General features: G+C 36.9%; 1 protein-coding gene and 1 long non-coding RNA gene across 2 annotated transcripts in view; one reads left to right on the top strand and one right to left on the bottom strand.

The window, feature by feature from the left end:
• Positions 1-17,252, bottom strand: part of LOC149502829 (uncharacterized) — a 510,125-nt gene that overhangs the window by 397,963 nt on the left and 94,910 nt on the right. The window lies entirely within an intron of this gene.
• The window catches only part of Sol1 (CUB domain-containing protein Sol1), a 320,961-nt gene that overhangs the window by 41,778 nt on the left and 261,931 nt on the right, over positions 1-17,252 (top strand). The window contains exon 2 of the mRNA XM_028179067.2: positions 10,813-10,871. Coding sequence (XP_028034868.2) covers positions 10,848-10,871 — 24 coding nt within the window. The 5' untranslated portion in view covers positions 10,813-10,847. The remainder of the gene's footprint in view (positions 1-10,812; positions 10,872-17,252) is intronic.

Here is a 17,252-nt window from a genome sequence, read left to right on the forward strand (position 1 = left end):
TTTCCGACCTTTCGAATACATTACAATTTTCGTGGTCACGAACGACTTTTAATTAAATGTTATAAGTATTTAAGAATGATGAGCCTTCATGAATGCTTCGGATCACTTCATGAGTGCTTCAGTAGGACGGTAGTATCAAAAGTGAGAACTAACATTACACTAATGCCGGTCGGTGATTGATGTAATGTGGTGTAATGCCAGGAAATGTAGCAGCTCATTCTCTGATGAATCCTAATGTCGCTTTTGATGACAATGGGAAGTGATGGCCACCATTGTAGACATACAGCCTTAATAATCTGAAGTCACTGAAAAGTTGTAACTTCTTGCAACTATTCCTATGAAGAAGACTGCTGAAGTTAATTTATTTATATATTTATTTCTCTGATTGATGGAAGAGCTCACAGTCCACCTGGTGTTAAGTGTTTACTGGAGCCCGTAGACATCTACAATGTAAATACCACCACCACATGAGATATGAGTTATAAGGTCTCGGAATAGTTACAGCAGCTGCCCCATACCGTCAAACCGAAATGCATTACTGCTTCACCACAGAAATAGGCAGGGCGGTGGTACCTACCCGTGCGGATTCACAAGAAGTCCTATCACCAGTAATTACGCAAATTATAATTTTGCGGGTTTGATTTCACAACTCGCGCTAATAATAAACTGATATTGGTATATCGGCTTGGAGTGCACTTGTTTAAATGGGCCGACGAACAGTTCCGCTCAAAGGAACAATTGGATACGAAACCGAATAGAACGCGTGGTAGGGAGGATATTTACGGCTGAATGAAGTTTCACACCCTTCTTTGTACCTTGAAATAACTACAAAGGTCCGAAAGGGTTAGATCTCCTCTTTAATTTTAAGTTGTTAGATAAGTTGTTAGTTTATTCCAGGATATTTTTAACCATCTAAATAGATAGATATATATTTTATTGCCACCGCGAGTTGCCTATCACTGCTTACTTTATATTTCAGTTCCATTCATCTTGGCATCCATTTTATTTGGTTAGCAATATCTGAAGCAATAAACGGTAAAGAGAAACTTGAAATGTTTTATTTTGAAATTTATGCAGTTACAAGATTTTATTTGGGTTTTTGTAGCTTTCTAATTTTACATCAAATTAGCTTTCAATAAATATAAAAACTGCGTTATAACCAAAACCACAGAAAAATACACATGTAGATAGTGTCAAAATCTCGAATTTCACATATTTGTCAAAAGCGTTACAAATGTTTGTTTAAAAGCTCTTTTCGCTGATTAGTGAAGCTTAACTATGCTTTTGATGAAATCCAAATGAGTTGTGTAGTGACCACGTAAATGAAGGTATCCCAAGGGCCGACGAGTGAATCACCGCGTCCACTAGCGTCGAATTTTCTAGTAACACAGCTCGTTCTCAGAACCAAATCGATCGAAAAACAATTGAATGACAGTAAAAATTATGTACTTAACATCGATCACGAACGAAATGCCTGTTGTGTTTATGATGGCTCTTCGCATTATCAACAGAAAATAGAGCAATTTAAATCATAATGCCCACCATTAAATCGCGTATTAAGATCGAATTTGGTTATTATCGTCGCATAAGCGATATCACGATCTCTTTATTGGCCTGGATTAGTGAAATAAAATTTGCTTGTTTTTCAGAGAAAAATGTAATATTGTGTAACGTAGTCTCATAAATACAATGTAAGTGCATCTTCATGTGATTCCACCACCCGCCACTAAGCCTGCTATTGTTGCCAGAGGTAGATTTACACTTGGGTCAAGTGCACAGGGCGGTAAATTTTTTAGAGGTAAAAAACATTTTTTTGTCTTATCAAGATTGCTCAATTATTTAATTAATTCTATTAATTTATAATTTTCTGTTTAATTGATAATTCGAGAAATTCAATTCATCCATTATTTGTGAAAAATAATATTTTGGGACTTTTGGTAAAAATTAATAATCAAAATGATTTAATCAATTTGTTTCCTTGGAGATTTAAAACAATAATCGCCTTTTCTATTTTCTGGAATTAAAGAAATTTAATTAGGTTTTTTTTAAATTAATATAGTTTTATGAGTCGCCCTTAGTGCCAAATTTATAATTGTTAGTAAGAAAACGAATATTTATTTATGGTCTTGGAATATATAACACGTAATAAAGTTTTTGTAATAAATTCGTTATTTTAATTTGGAAAAACAGAAAACTATAAGTTTAAGTAAAATTCCAGTATTAGGACGGATTTTCTTTCGGTGCCCAGGAGCGGTATTAAGTTTAAATTCGGTCCTGATTATTGCTCTGTTTATTGAACTTTGAAATTATCTTCTTTGATACAGCATTATCGTTTTGTTAATGCGATAATATAAAGGAAAATAATAATGAAAAACAGTAAAATTATAGGCCTGTGAATTGTTTCCTCTTGTACAGAATTCAAACCGAATATTATTGAGCCATAAATATAGCTGAAAGTTTTCGTTGGGAATACGACTCGTTGCGTGAGCGGTTTCATTATTATGACTATAGTGTAGTCTTCTCCGCACCTATTCCTGTGTAATAAGCACGCACTTTAGCCAGAGTGCTGGGCGTCGCTATCGCGTGCAAACCAGAATAGGACCCCAAACGAAACCGTGTTATTACATAAAATCGCTTTTATGTCAACGTACTCGACGAATATTGGAAGGAGTAATTATGCGATAATCGACCCTCGTTAATTATGGACGCTAAATTTCCTGATAAGGTAACGTGTTCTTAATTATGGCCCTCTGCTTTGAAGTCAGTGCACTTTACTAGGAAGATCACAATCATATAAATTTTTACCTTCAGTGTTTCACCTTTAAATTGGTGAGGAAATTATATTACTTTATTCGATAGATTAATTGATGGGGCACGAAAGTAGTGTGTAAAATACAGAGAGTTTCAACGTCCAATTGGTGAGTAAATTATATTGCTTCAGTTTTATTCGGTAGATTAATTGAAGGGGCACGAAAGTAGTGTGTAAAATTCAGAGAGTTTCAACTTCGTATTGGTGAGAAAATTATATTGCTTTAGTTTTATTCGGTAGATTAATTGAAGGGGCACGAAAGTAGTATGTAAAATTCAGAGAGTTTCAACTTCCTATTGGTGAGAAAATTATATTGCTTTAGTTTTATTCGGTAGATTAATTGAAGGGGCACGAAAGTAGTGTGTAAAATTCAGAGAGTTTCAACTTCCTATTGGTGAGACAATTATATTGCTTTAGTTTTATTCGGTAGATTAATTGAAGGGGCACGAAAGTACTGGAGTGGACCCCTTGTCGTAACATGAACAGACAACTAATGAGGTGGACCGACGACCTGGTCAAGATAGCTGGTAAGGACTGGATGTGAAAGGCAACGGACCGAAACGAATGGAGTGCTTATGAAGAGACTTACACTTAGCATTGGGTGGACAATAGCTTAGGTTAGGTTAGCAACTTAGTTAGGTAGGCAGCGGCTTGGCTCTGCCCCTGGCATTACTGAAGTTCATGGACGACGGTAACCACTCACCATCAGGTGGACCGTATGCTCAGCTGCATACACGGGCAATAAAAAAAGGTTAAAGAGGAAAGAGTTTTATAGTAAAACGCTCCTCCTCCTTGCGTCGTATTCCTCAATGCTGACGGTTCTGAAAACCCTTCTGTATCACTTTCTAGCAGAGTTTTTTTTTTTTTTTATTTTTTTTATTGCTGAGATGGGTGGACGAGCTCACAGCCCACTTGGTGTTAAGTGGTTACTGGAGCCCATAGACCTCTACAACGTAAGTGCGCCACCCACCTTGAGATATAAGTTCTAAGGTCTCAATATAGTTACAACGGCTGCCCCACCCTTCCAACTAAAATTATTTTTATTATAAATTTAGCTTCATAGTCATTTAGTTGATTAGTTAAAACAATATTCAAATGTCGACGTGTCCACGTGATTTAGTCATCCGTGACCTCGAAAACTGTAAACTTGTAACCGTAAGCTGTAACTGTCGGAAATAATATGATAAAACAAATAACCTGTGACATTAAGCTGTAAAAGTAGCTTTAATTATATATACGACTGGCAAAAACCGAAGAAAATGATACTTAGCAGAACATTTATTTCAAGTGAAAAAGTAAGTACTCTTAGTCGAATTTACATGAACATGTACCTAGTTGGGAGCATTTTAACTACAAGTCATTTAGTTAGAAATTAGATCTTTAGATGCGATTGCTGTACTTACGTATTTAAATATTCATAAGTGTGTCAAGTGCCCAATTTATAACGAAAGCGGCCACGTAATAAGTTGTTTTATCAGATTTGTAATTAGTGAAACAATGTTTTTTCGGGTCCTCGTTTAGAATGACATAGCAAAACACTTAGTTGAAATTAATTTTGTTTTTTTTTTCAAGCATTTCACTCCAACTTTATGTGACTCTTGAATATTATTTAAATAAATTCACTTTTCTCGGTTTCCCGCAAGGAGCGTGTTTGCATACGCGCGCGCAGTTCAAAGATCGTAAAAACCATAAACTAAGAGAATATTCAAACGTTTAATTTGCAGGTGGAGTGAAAAATAAACGAAATTAGCTTTACTATTAACTTGGGCCAAAGTCGGCCCCATTAATTCGAGCGGTGACTGAAGGGAGGGTGTACACTTTGGAATTTGTGAATTCTTTGTGGCGCAGTAAGGCGGAAGAGTTTCCACTCGTGGCAAACGTAATGATGCAAAAATACGCATTAGTAGTTTCCATGCAGTGGACGCGTGAGAAATTATGCGTCTCGTACAATCATCTTTTTTTTCCCCCTACCTATGCTGATAGCCTTGAGAGGCTATTACAGCTTCGCCCTAACGTTTGTAGGTGAGCTCACGGGGCCCAAACCGGACGCTAGCAAGAGCAGTGCTTCGCAGAATCTACCACCGGATCGGAAACGCGACCCACTGAGAAGATCCGGCGAGAAACTCAGTGGGCTGTGTCTGAGAGTTAATTTACTCGTCGAGCCCTTCGTCGCAGGCGACCGGTTCGACGAGAACGGTGACCGGTGCTTGAAGTACCTAGAAGCACCGTCAGTGGATCGGGAGGATCCGAGATGACGTGTTTTGGGCGACGTCGACTGCTTTCCATTCTTTCCGCAGGATCGGGAATGTAGTTACCGGCGGCCACGATGAGAGGGTTCTCGCGTCGTGCCGCTTTATCGAAGTGGCGCATCGACGCCGACTGTAGATACTTACTGATGGACTCTAAGTCCAGGTCGTCATGGAGGTCGACGTTCCTGACGAACCACGGGGCTCCGACGGCTATCTGCAAAATCTTTCGCCTTTTACAATCATCACATAGTTCGTATCGTATGTCGTAACACTCTTGTCAGAGCGGTCGTGGTCGTCATCCAGCATCATTGTTGTGGGCAGATGTTATGCGCCTCACGAGCAATCGCCACTCCTCCCGGTTTGTGGTGAGCCTGGTACACTCATGCAAACAGCCGCCAACTGCCGACTTGATCTGGTCGGTCCATCGCCATAATCGACACTTCTGTTTGCATGGAAAATTTACGATTTATTTTCTATCCAAGCGCGTTCGTCATAGTATTTTTCTGGAGCGCATACTTTTACTAACAACAATTAAGTTAGAGCGAAAACATGTCTATAAATCAAAGCTCATTATCTATTTTAATGAAAACTATTTAGATGCTTTATGGTTTATATTATAATCTATATCTGTTTATACTAATATATAAATCTACAGTGGTTTTTACGGATGTTCCGTTATAACTACTGAACCATGCATCCCATTGACTTGAAACTCGGTATCCATGTAGAAAATACATGTACTTAATGGATGGGATAATATTTATATGAGTGTTGGACTCCCTAATAATAATGACCATAAATAATAATGTTAATTTTAGATTTTTCTTGATACATATTAAAATCACTGGTACATAACCAAGTGTGCTACCAGCCGGATTGTAAAAGAAAAAAGTCTCCTAACGGCACTAATTGGGTGCTAAAGTAAATATTTAAAAAGGTGAGCGTGAAACGCAGGGTTTTAACTTTTCAATTGCGTCAATTAACAGAGACCGGTCTCAGCTGCCGGCTAAATTATACGAAACAGAATTTTTATAACGAATTGTTTAAATATAATCCAGTTCAACCGTAACTGCTTGGAGACTGCTTTGTGAGGTACAGTTAATAATTGAGGCTGTTTCATGTTTATTATTTTGTACGTAAATTCTTTGAATCATCGGTTGCGGTAACGGTATATATCTATTTATTGTATGTATATATTTTCTATGGAGAGGGCTATGCTTGGTATTTTTCTACGAGATCGAATCAGAAATGAGGAGATCCGTAGAAGAACCAAAGTTGTTGACATAGCCCATAGGATTAGCAAGCTGAAGTGGCAGTGGTCTGGTCAAATAGCGCGAAGATCGGACGGCCGATGGGGCAGAAAGATCCTCGAGTAGAGACCACGTACTGGCAAACGCAGTGTGGGACGGCCACCTACCAGATGGACCGACGACCTGGTGAAAATTGCTGGGTCACGTTGGATGCAGGTGGCAACGGACCGGCCGCACTGGACATCAGTTGGAGAGGCCTATGTTCAGCAGTGGACAGCAGACAGGCTGAGATGATGATGATGATGATGATGATATATTTTCTATAATAATGTATTGTCAATAGTACACCGCAACATATCTGCTATATCACTACATAGTATAAAACAAAGTCGCTCTCTCTGTCCCTATATCCCTATGTATGCTTAAATCTTTAAAACTACGCAACGGATTTTGATACGGTTTTTTTATAGAGTGATTGAAAAGGGAGATTTATATGTATAATTACATCCATTAAATAGTGGAGAAATCAATAATAAATTACAGTTACCGAAGCGAAGCGAGGGTGGGTCGCTAGTTTTTTATATGTTCTAAAATTTCTATAAATTAAACGGTTGTCTGGAATAGATAACTTTTAGCGATAAGACCGCCTATTGTACATATTGCTGCTTTTGGCTGTTTTTGAATGTGAATTGTGTTTTCGTGTGCATTAAAGTGTATTTTCTCTCTTCTCTCTCTCTTTCTCTCTCTCTCTCTCTCTCTCTCTCTCTCTCTCTCTCTTGCTCTATTCAGTTTTAGTTATATAATCGTCCTATGTTTTTAGCACATGACGTAGCAGATGAAGTAGGTATTATAAAATTTGCATTAAAACCTACAAACTATGCAGTCGCCTTTTAAGTCACGTTTTGTATAAGTCAGGACATGAAAGGCTAGTTGGTTTAAGCGACATTTTTGCACTTTTACAGGTGAGCCATTAAAAGCTTAAAGTTTGAAAAAAATATCATAACAAAAAACAAAAAAACTTCTCCAGATATTTGAACGGAGTAAACTTAATTGAAGTTCAATAAAAAAACATCGAACTGTTGATGCTAATACCAAATAAAACGCACCTTTAATTACAAAGATAAATGTCGCGTATTAAACTAAATGTCACTTAAACCAAATAGCTTTTCAACCCTCGATATATAGAATTTCAGATTATGAAAATAAAATTTATTTGAATTTAGAGTTTATTGCTAGCCCTATATAAATTACGTTTCAAATGCCAGTATTGTAAAACTTCATGGTTTAACAAAGACTTGTTATTTATGTTAAACTAGCTGACCCGGCAGACTTCGTAGTGCCTCAATCGATAAATACAATACCTAAACTTTTGTATAAAATAAACTTCAAACAGACAAAAGGAATCCGTCCGACGGGGGACACATCAAAGGAAAAACAAAATTGTTATTCTTATTTAATTCCGAGCATTTTCATATTTATCTACCTTTTAAACCTTTTCTGGACTTCCACAAATAATTCAAGACCAAAATTAGCCACATCGGTCCAGCCTTTCTCGAGTGTTAACGAGACTAACGAACAGCAAGCAATTCATTTTATATTTGTATAGATTCATTGAAAACATTATTAGTTGTAAGAATGATTAATCTTGTGGTCATTCACTCTTCGTGGCCAAATTAAATATATTTGCGAAAGGTGTTCATTGTTCATGGTCTGGGATTCTTCGCATTGGGATTTTTTGCATGTTTTCCAACACCTATAGCTCAGGAGAAGCTCTCACCGCTGAATATATTAAATATGTATTAATTTAATTTTAATTATTTGAAAAAGAAGCACATTTTACAGTATTACGGAGGGTTTTTTTATTGCTTAGTTGGGTGTACGAGCTTACGTCGCCCCTTCTGTTAAGTGGTCACGGACACCCATACACATTTACAGCGTAAATCCCGCCACCCACTTAGAGACATGAGTTCCAAAGCCTCAGTTTTTATAGCACAATCGCTGCCTTACCTTTCAAAGCGAAACGCATTACTGCTTCACGGCAGTAATAGACCTACGTATAAGTACCTCCTACCCATGCGGACTCACAAGGTGAGCTACCATCAGCATTGCGTGTCAGTATTAATAATTTTGCGGGCTTCGATTTTATTATACGATGTTATTCCTTCACCTTGGAAGTCAAGTCAATCGCGAACATTTGCTATGTACGTGTTTCATTACAAAAATTTGTATCTACCTGCGGGATTCGAGCATTGTTTTTTTTCATTTTTTCCTACCTGTGCTGATAGTCTTGAGAGGCTATTTCAGCTTCCCCCTAACGTGTAGGTGAGTTCACGGGGCTCAAACCGGGAGTAACGCTAACACTGGCTCAAGCAACAGCAGTGCTTCGCAGAATCTACCACCGGATCGGAAACGCGACCCACTGAGAAGATCCGGCGAGAAACTCAGTGGGCTGTGTCTATGGGTTAATTTACTCGTCGAGTCCTTCGTCGTAAGCGGCGGATTCGGCGATGACGGTGACCGGTGCTTGAGGTACCTAAAAGCACCGTTAATGAATCGGGAGGATCCGTAAAGACGTGTTTACTGACTGAGGAACACGCTTGCATCTTTGGACGCGAATGCAACGGTCGTCTTATCCTTTAGACCACGACTACTTCATCCATTTATTGGAATTATCAAACAATTCGGTACTATTGGCACCAGGAGTTTCTGCTGTTATTTCTGTATGTTGGCACTAACGCGAATCGATTTCCATTAACATAGAAAACGTTTTATCTCGATTACTTGGCATTCCTCTCGTTTATTACTTTTCGATGGCCCGTAGAATAGATCGAGTTGAAAATTTTAATTTTTCGAAATAAATCGAACCCGACAATTAGTTATTCATTTGCTTTGCATTTTGACTTTGCTTAATATTGTATAACAGTTATGGTAACTAATTAATGTTTCAAGATGGGTGGCTATAGTGATGTTGTGATATCTGCAATTTTGTCTATCATCTCCACGATCGTGAACTAGGCTTCCACCACAAAGCAATAAATGGATCTAGATAGGGTTCACGTCCACAAGCTCAGTGAAAGGAAAATCTGCGCGCATTCCATAATAACAATTTCCACTAATTTCGTTTTAAAACTTTTAAATGATTAAATCCGAAAATTGTATTAACGACACCCGAGCGATCACAAAACGCGAGCTGATTCTCGAATACGGGTCGTTTGTCATTTTTCCATTAAAATAAAGGCTCACCGGTAATAAACCTGGAACATTTATAACTTGTAATTTATGGACATTTTATGGTATTGATAAATCTACCTGCCACTGAACAGAGCTCAGAGTACCCGATAATCAGACGGATTGTGTTTTGTTTATTTATCAGACGCCGAGCGTTATTTTCCGTTTGAGAAAATCGTATTTGAGTTTATCGAAATATAAATATTTGTAATGATGTAAGCTCACACACGTTCTTCGTATGGAATGGTAAAACAATCTAGCCTATATTTATAGTTTAGACTTATAGTATTCAAAAGTCAGCGGTAAGTTCAATAGAAAATGTTTGAGGCTCCTTTGCTCATCTTTAAAGCCATGTTTTTTTTATGGCCGAGCACTGAACCTCTGGGCGGGATACTCGTGTGGAACATGATGCATGGAGTATGCGGGACTACCGTATCTACCTACTAGACTATTCTTCTTCCTGCTGGCCCAACGCCGGCCCGCGACAGATCCCAAGAGAAGTAGAAGGTGTGACCGCGGTCAACGGTAAAGGCAAAGATATTTTAACCTCTGCTATATCACTTAATATTAAACTATGATCTCAATAAAAATTTAACCGTTAAACTTAATATATATTTTATTTTATTCATATGTTTATAGTAGACAGAGAATACATAGGCAAAATAATTTTAGCATTTTGAAATAACTTGTATAAAGGCGAGCTTAGCTAGTGATGTTTTGGTATTTACGGCATTTGCCAGTCGTAGGTACAATTAAAACTAATTTGACGACATTAATCGTCCGTGACCACGAAAACTGTAAGGTATTCGAAACGTGGTGGTAGGACCTCTTGTGAATCCATGCGGGTAGGTACCACCGCCCTGCCTATTTCTACCGTGAAGCAGTAAAGCGTTTCGGTTTGAAGGGTGGGGCAGCCGTTGTAACTATACTTGAGACCTTAGAACTTATATCTCAAGGTGGGTGACGCATTTACGTTGTAAATGTCTATGGGCTCCAATAACCACTTAACAACAGGAGGGCTGGGAGCTCGTCCCAAGCAATAAAAAAAAAAAGAAAACGCCTGAAATATAATAATAAGAAATGCGAAATGAAACCATAAAAGTAGTTTTAGTTTTATTATGTGCTTTTTATTTATGCTGTTTTTTTCTAGAACTATTCTTTTTTGAATAGTTCGATCATAAATAGATCAGTATCGGGGCTACCGTTTTCTAGGAATATAAAAATATTGACAAGTAAAAAAAAAACACTTTTTCTAAAAACCCATGTTTCATTTCAGGTATCTCAGACTAATTGTAACGATGTTGCGCCATCATGCGGAGCGGTAATGCCATGGAGGTTCGTAATTCACTTTAATATTCATTCTGAAGTAACATCTCTGTTTCATAAACAAATATTATTTGTTTATTTTGGTTTTGTTTTTACTTAAGACTAGCGACTAGCTGCGCTTCGGAAACGTTAAATTTTATTGTTATTGACAGCCGAGTCCCGCGATGTTACCCCCCCCCGGTTATTGTCGTACCGCGGGTGATGCCGCGGGGCGAATCTAGTCTAAAAAGTCTAAGTTAATCCTTATATCATCAGCTACCTATCACTGAAAGTGTCGTGACAGACGGACGAAAATAAAAATGTAGTTTTGTATATTATGTACTGTGGTATACATACTTACGCATTTAGTAAAAAGTGCTTATTATATTAATAAAAACAGACACTCCAATTTTATTTATTTGTATAGATACTAGCTACATAATGTTTGAGACAATGTCAAATAAGTGTTTGAAAGGTTAGACAAAGATGAGTTACGTATTTTGTACATTATGAAGTCAAAAATATAAAAGAGCAGTTTTTCTATTTAGTATAGAATCTGTTGTAGGTATATTTTTGTCTGGTCCACTGTTTTTAACGACAAACAAAGAGGAGGAGTTTCGGAACTTGGAGTATCGTTTGTCGAATGTTGAACCGTATTTTTGTGGTACAAGTAACAGACTAAAGATGATTTGCCAATAATAAGTTTCTGCCGGTCGTCGATATGACAAATTGCTTGAATCGATTTTCATTTGTTTTGTTTTACTTATCGATTTTTTAAGTATTTCCCTCGTTTCTAGTATTGAAAATGCGTCTCAGCCTCATTTGAGCAGTAGAGTGTATATTCATTCGTCCATCATTAGAACGAACTTCTTTATCGCGACCTGAGGTAGGGGCTAACTCGTACAGATTATCACGTGAAGCCTTTGATTAGGCTTAACTATAAATAAAAGTTTTCTTTAAATAATTATTATTAATTAAAGTATCGATCTCATAATAGTAACGAAATTTAAAATCGACTTCAACTTGAAAAGAGCGTTCGTGCGTTGTTTTCCGTTTGAATTGTTTTAAGTATTTGCATATACTCGTATCACGGTGAAATAATCGTGAGATGATGATATGCGTAGCGTCAAAAAGAGTAATGAGCTTCGTTCCTGATGGGAGTACCCGTCCATAAACGTTCTCAAATTCTGAACTTTATTATGTTTTACAAAGAAAATTGTGATTATTTTATATTTTAGTCATGACTAAATGTAGCTAACGTTTCATAGAGACAGAAGCTAAACTTCTGAAAATATGGAGAAAAAATGCCACGCGTCGTATCAGCGTTCTGCCTTTTTATCCACTAAGTAATTTAATTGAACTGAACTTTCTAATAATACATTAAAATGATTATTTCTCGTAACCTAGTTTGTAGAGAATACTTTAAAATATTAAATAAAAAATCGAACCATTTCGCTTATTCTTGGACCATGCAATCATTTCGGTTCCTTGTATCTCTGCGGTTTCATAACTACAGCCCGAGGAGGCACCACTGACAAGCGCCGCTCGACAATATTATTTTATTTCGCTTTTTCCAGTTTCAACACTCGACTAGTGACGCTATTTTTATTATTTTCTTACTTTTTATTAAGGAAATTTTTAAATTAGCACGACGAGCGAACATAAATTGTTTTAATGGAAGTTTTAGTTATACTACCGTTCTGCATTGACGTTGTACAGGGATGTTGTAGACCAATTGAATCTTCGATCATGTGTCTTATGTTTCACGCATTAGTGCTATGGTAAAGACCCCATAGGGATGGGATTCCGTAATAAGTCGATAACAAGCCGCGACGTCCACTCTATGTACCGTATTAAAAGTTACGAAAAACTTTTCTAATTTAAATTTTTACGACAACTATTTTCTGGCCTCTCATTGAAGCCGATCTCCATAACAATTCACAATCGGAGCCTTGTAAAAAATTAATCATTAAAGTTCATATTAAAAAAGTTTCGGGCACGATGAAAAGTTTTAAGAGTAATTTCGTTTCTAAGGAATGTTCCTTAACTTTTATTCTGCCTACTCGAGTTCATTTACTCTGTCATGCTGGTGCGTAAATCCGTTTGCCTAGTTCAACGTTTAAATTAGAACAGTGAATTTGACTTATCAAAAGCTGCTTTAACAAACTTGTAAGCGAACAAGAGACAAGAGAATTAAAATTGTTATGAAGTCGTCGTGGCATAAAGGACAACAGGCCCTGTGTATTCGTCTTGAGTGATGCGACTGTGTCGGCGTTCGGATCCCGGAAGGCAGGTACCGATTTTTCTAATGAAATATGTATTGGTGGTTTACTGCTATTTTCAATAGAACGGCTACTCCGCCCTTAAAAGCGAAACACATTACTGATTCACGGCAGAAATAGGCGAGGTAGTAGTACCTACCCGTGCGAACTCACAAGAGGTCCTACCATCAGTAATAACGCAAATTATAAATTTGCGGGTTTGATTTTTACTACACGATGTTAATCCTTCACCGTGGAAGTAAATCGTGAACATTTGTTAAGTACGTATTTCATTAGAAAAATTGGTACTTATCAGCGGGATTCGAACACCGGTGCATAATCTTATCCTTTAGGCCACGACGAGACTGCAATAATGACATCATCATATGGCCGCAAAGTGAATGGTAGAAAACACAGAAATCACGGAATTCACACATAAATTCCGTGAGCCCATTTGTTTGTTCAGTGATAAAAGAGATTGTAAGGAAAAATGAAACAATCCGAAATTAAATTTTTAATAAATAAAAAAAAAGAAATTGTTTAGTGAACAATTCTATTTTCATAACTTGGGATTTAACTGTCGTTACGTTTAAAACCTTCTGGCGGAACACGATAATACGTTTAATGGCGTCGTAATGGGCATTTTTATGCGTCCACTATTTGCGATGCTGATGCGATTAAAGTGAATGGAAGTAATTTGGGTTTCTCGGAGGATTTTCTTTGTAAATTTCACGATCACGACTTTGAACTCGAAATTGAAATGTGGTTTTAGACCTTCGCGATAATAAACGTTTTTGTTTGTTACTGATCGTTTCAAACCTTGAAATCAACCTTCAAATTTGTCAAACCTTCAAATTTGTTGAAGTTTTGGAACGAAGTTCTTTATGGGACGATGCGGAGGGGTATCCTAACCGGGAAAAAACGTCCGTAACATAAGATTTTTATTAGTAAAGCATTCAGTGTATGACTTAACTCTGTAATAACGTACAAAAAATAACATATTTTTTATCATTCATTGACCACGATCTCAGAGCGTTCGTTTGCGCAATACATTAACTCTTATGCAAACAACCGTGAATGAAGTGTATGTACCACAATAAGTTCGCACGTTACCGAATGACCGTGGATTGTTGCGAAACCTCCAGTTTTATTTTCTTTATACCTCGAATAGAACTTAAAATTAATATTTTTATAATAAGGAACTTCGTTCCTATTCGGTGTCCCACGACACCAGACTCTTTTTTTTTGGGTGAATGAACTTACGCCCACCTGGTATTAAGTGATTATACCGGAGCCCATAGACATCAACAATGTAAAAACCGCCGCCTATCAATGTGGTGAAAAACCTTATATCTGCCTGCTGGATTTGAACTTTGGAAATACATATTATGAGTACACTGGAGGTCTTATCCCATAGGTGACGACGACACGACACGAAACAAAGCTTTATAATTTTACAAAATAAGCTATATATTCATTATCTCATACTATGGAAGTATTTTTTTTCGATCTATAAATTGGTGACAATAAAACCCTATAATAGCAACTTCTTTCATGGGAGTTTTTTTATTGTCCTTGTAGGTAGACGAGCATACATGTGATGAGACGAAATAAAAATAAGGTTGGTAAGAGAGTGTTAGCTATGAATGTGGAAGGATATAGCGAAAGAGGTAGACCTAAGAAGGAAAGGATGGATTGCGTGAAAAACGATATGGGTAAGAAGGGAGTGAGCGAAGAAATGGAAGATAGAAGAGTATGGAAGGAGAAAACATGTTGCGCCGACCCCAGGTGACTGGGAGAAGGGCAGGATAATGATGAGGCAGACGAGCATACGGCCCACTTGATGGTGAGTGGTTACCGTCGCTCATGGACTTCAGCAATGCCAGGGGCTGTCTACCAAATACCAACTGTTTTATAAATTATGGACACTTTTTTTTTTCAAATAATTGTTCTAATAAAGTTATAAACAAGTTAATTAAAGACGTAAAACGTGTCCAATCAACTTGAAATTCAAGTCGTAAAGTTTATTGGTTTTAATTAAATTCAACGTTGAAAATTAAGTCACTTTGCGATAACTTCATAATAATTTCAACGTTAACTCGGCGCTTAAATGAAAATTTAAAAATAAATTATAGTAATTTCGTAACTTTCAATACTTTAAAATCAAAATTGATGAATCAAAAGCGCTTAATGCGCCATGAAGGTTCAATTCAATATATAGAATTTATGAATTCTTTTTTAACATTAAATGACTATAATAAAATATGGTTACTAATAATAATACATTCAGTCAAAAAAGTATCGGGAACGGATGATTTGTTTATGGTTCCAAACACTATTTCTTGTTTTATTTTTTGTTGTTCTTAAGTTGGCACAACTGTTTTACATTTTGGCGCGGAGTTGGAGTTGCGTTTGTCATTTAGATTAAATACAGTGCTGTTTTTAGTTAAATCACATCTAGTGGGTATTGTGAATTTCATAATGACAAAAACATCGAACAAAAAGTCTTAAATTTTGCATCGCCAGTGAAATTTCACGTTGGGATTCGCTGAAAATATTACAGAAGCCTTACGGTGAATCGACTTTGTCATAAACACGTGCTTATGAGTGGTACAAGGCGTTCCAAAGAAGTCAAGAGGAGATGGAAGATTTTGTTCGTCCTGATAGGCCATCAATGACTTCAACTGAAGTTAACATTGCATAAGTAAATACATAGTGACTGAAGCTGGTTATATCTGTTGTAGGACCTCTTGTGGGTCCGCGCGGGTATGTACCATCACACCACCTATTTCTGCCTATTTGAAGGGTGGGGCAGCCATTGTAATTATACTTGAGACTTTAGAACTTATATCTCAAGGTGGGTGTCGCATTTGCATTGTAGATGTCTTTGGGCTCCAGTAACCACTTAACAACAGGTGGGCTGTGGGCTCGTCCAACCATCTAAGCAACAAAAAATACCTATAAAATACCAGTGGCACCTTTCAACTGAACTGAAACCGAAAAACCACACCGTATTCGTTCAAAAGTCACTCATGTTGACTGTTCTCTTTGACTATCCCGATGTCCTACACTCGGAATTTTGCCAGCAACTCAAAAAAGGTAAATAAATAATATTATTTTAATGTTATGCGGCGATTGTGAGAGCGAATTAGACGAAAAAGCTCAGCTTTGTGAAAAGAAAATTCTTGGATTTTGTACCACGATAGTGCGCCTTCGCATAAAACCATCCAATGAATTTTTGACCAAAAATTCAACAAATGCCATCGAGCAACCACCACCAGATATGACAACAGGCGACTTTTTCCAATTTCCTAAACTTAAATTACCACATAGTATAGAATTGGAGGCGAGAACTGAACTCAATTCAGTTATTTCAAAGGAAAAAGCACTTAAAGAATATCTTGATGATTGGATTATTCGCTGACTTAAGTGTATTGTTTCTCAACGAGCATACTTTGAAGGTGATAAAATAAGTTTGGAGAATAACTACTTAACATTTTGTGTATTATTTATCTTTTCCTGGTACTTTCTTGACAGAATAGTGTACTGATAACAATAAAAAGAATACGAAATCATGTTGTTTATTTCACTCACATTAGGATAACGATTTCTCTGTCTATCTGATTGTTTTTTAAGAGTATCGGTCAAACAATACTGGACCAATCTAACAATTGACTCTGAATTCTAGGGAGATTGAATCACGGAAAACATTCTTGTGCGTAGATAGTAAGTACTGGATGCACTTTAGTACAACGTAAAATTTTACTGAATAAAATTACGGGTTAAGTTTAGAACAACACTTTAGACAGCTATTTAGAAATTACTTATATTTATATATTTACTAACAATCACGCCACATTAACTGGTCCCGTGATAAGTTCATAAAGAACTTGTGTTACAGGTACCAGATAACGGAAATAAATGTAAAATTTTTATTATACACATACATATATTTAATATACATCCATAACCCTGGAAAATACATTTATATTTATCATACAAATATCTTCCCTTGGCGGGATTCGAACCCGCAACCCCCTTGTGTAGTGACCATGTCACTTACCACTACACCAGACGGCCGTTATATCTGAATAGTATGTAATTCAATGGAAAATTCTAGCTCACTGATCGCGGTACACGGCAAACTTTA

This window comes from Bombyx mandarina, chromosome 06, assembly GCF_030267445.1.
Source record: "Bombyx mandarina strain Sakado chromosome 06, ASM3026744v2".
NCBI classification, from domain to species: Eukaryota; Metazoa; Arthropoda; class Insecta; order Lepidoptera; family Bombycidae; genus Bombyx; species Bombyx mandarina.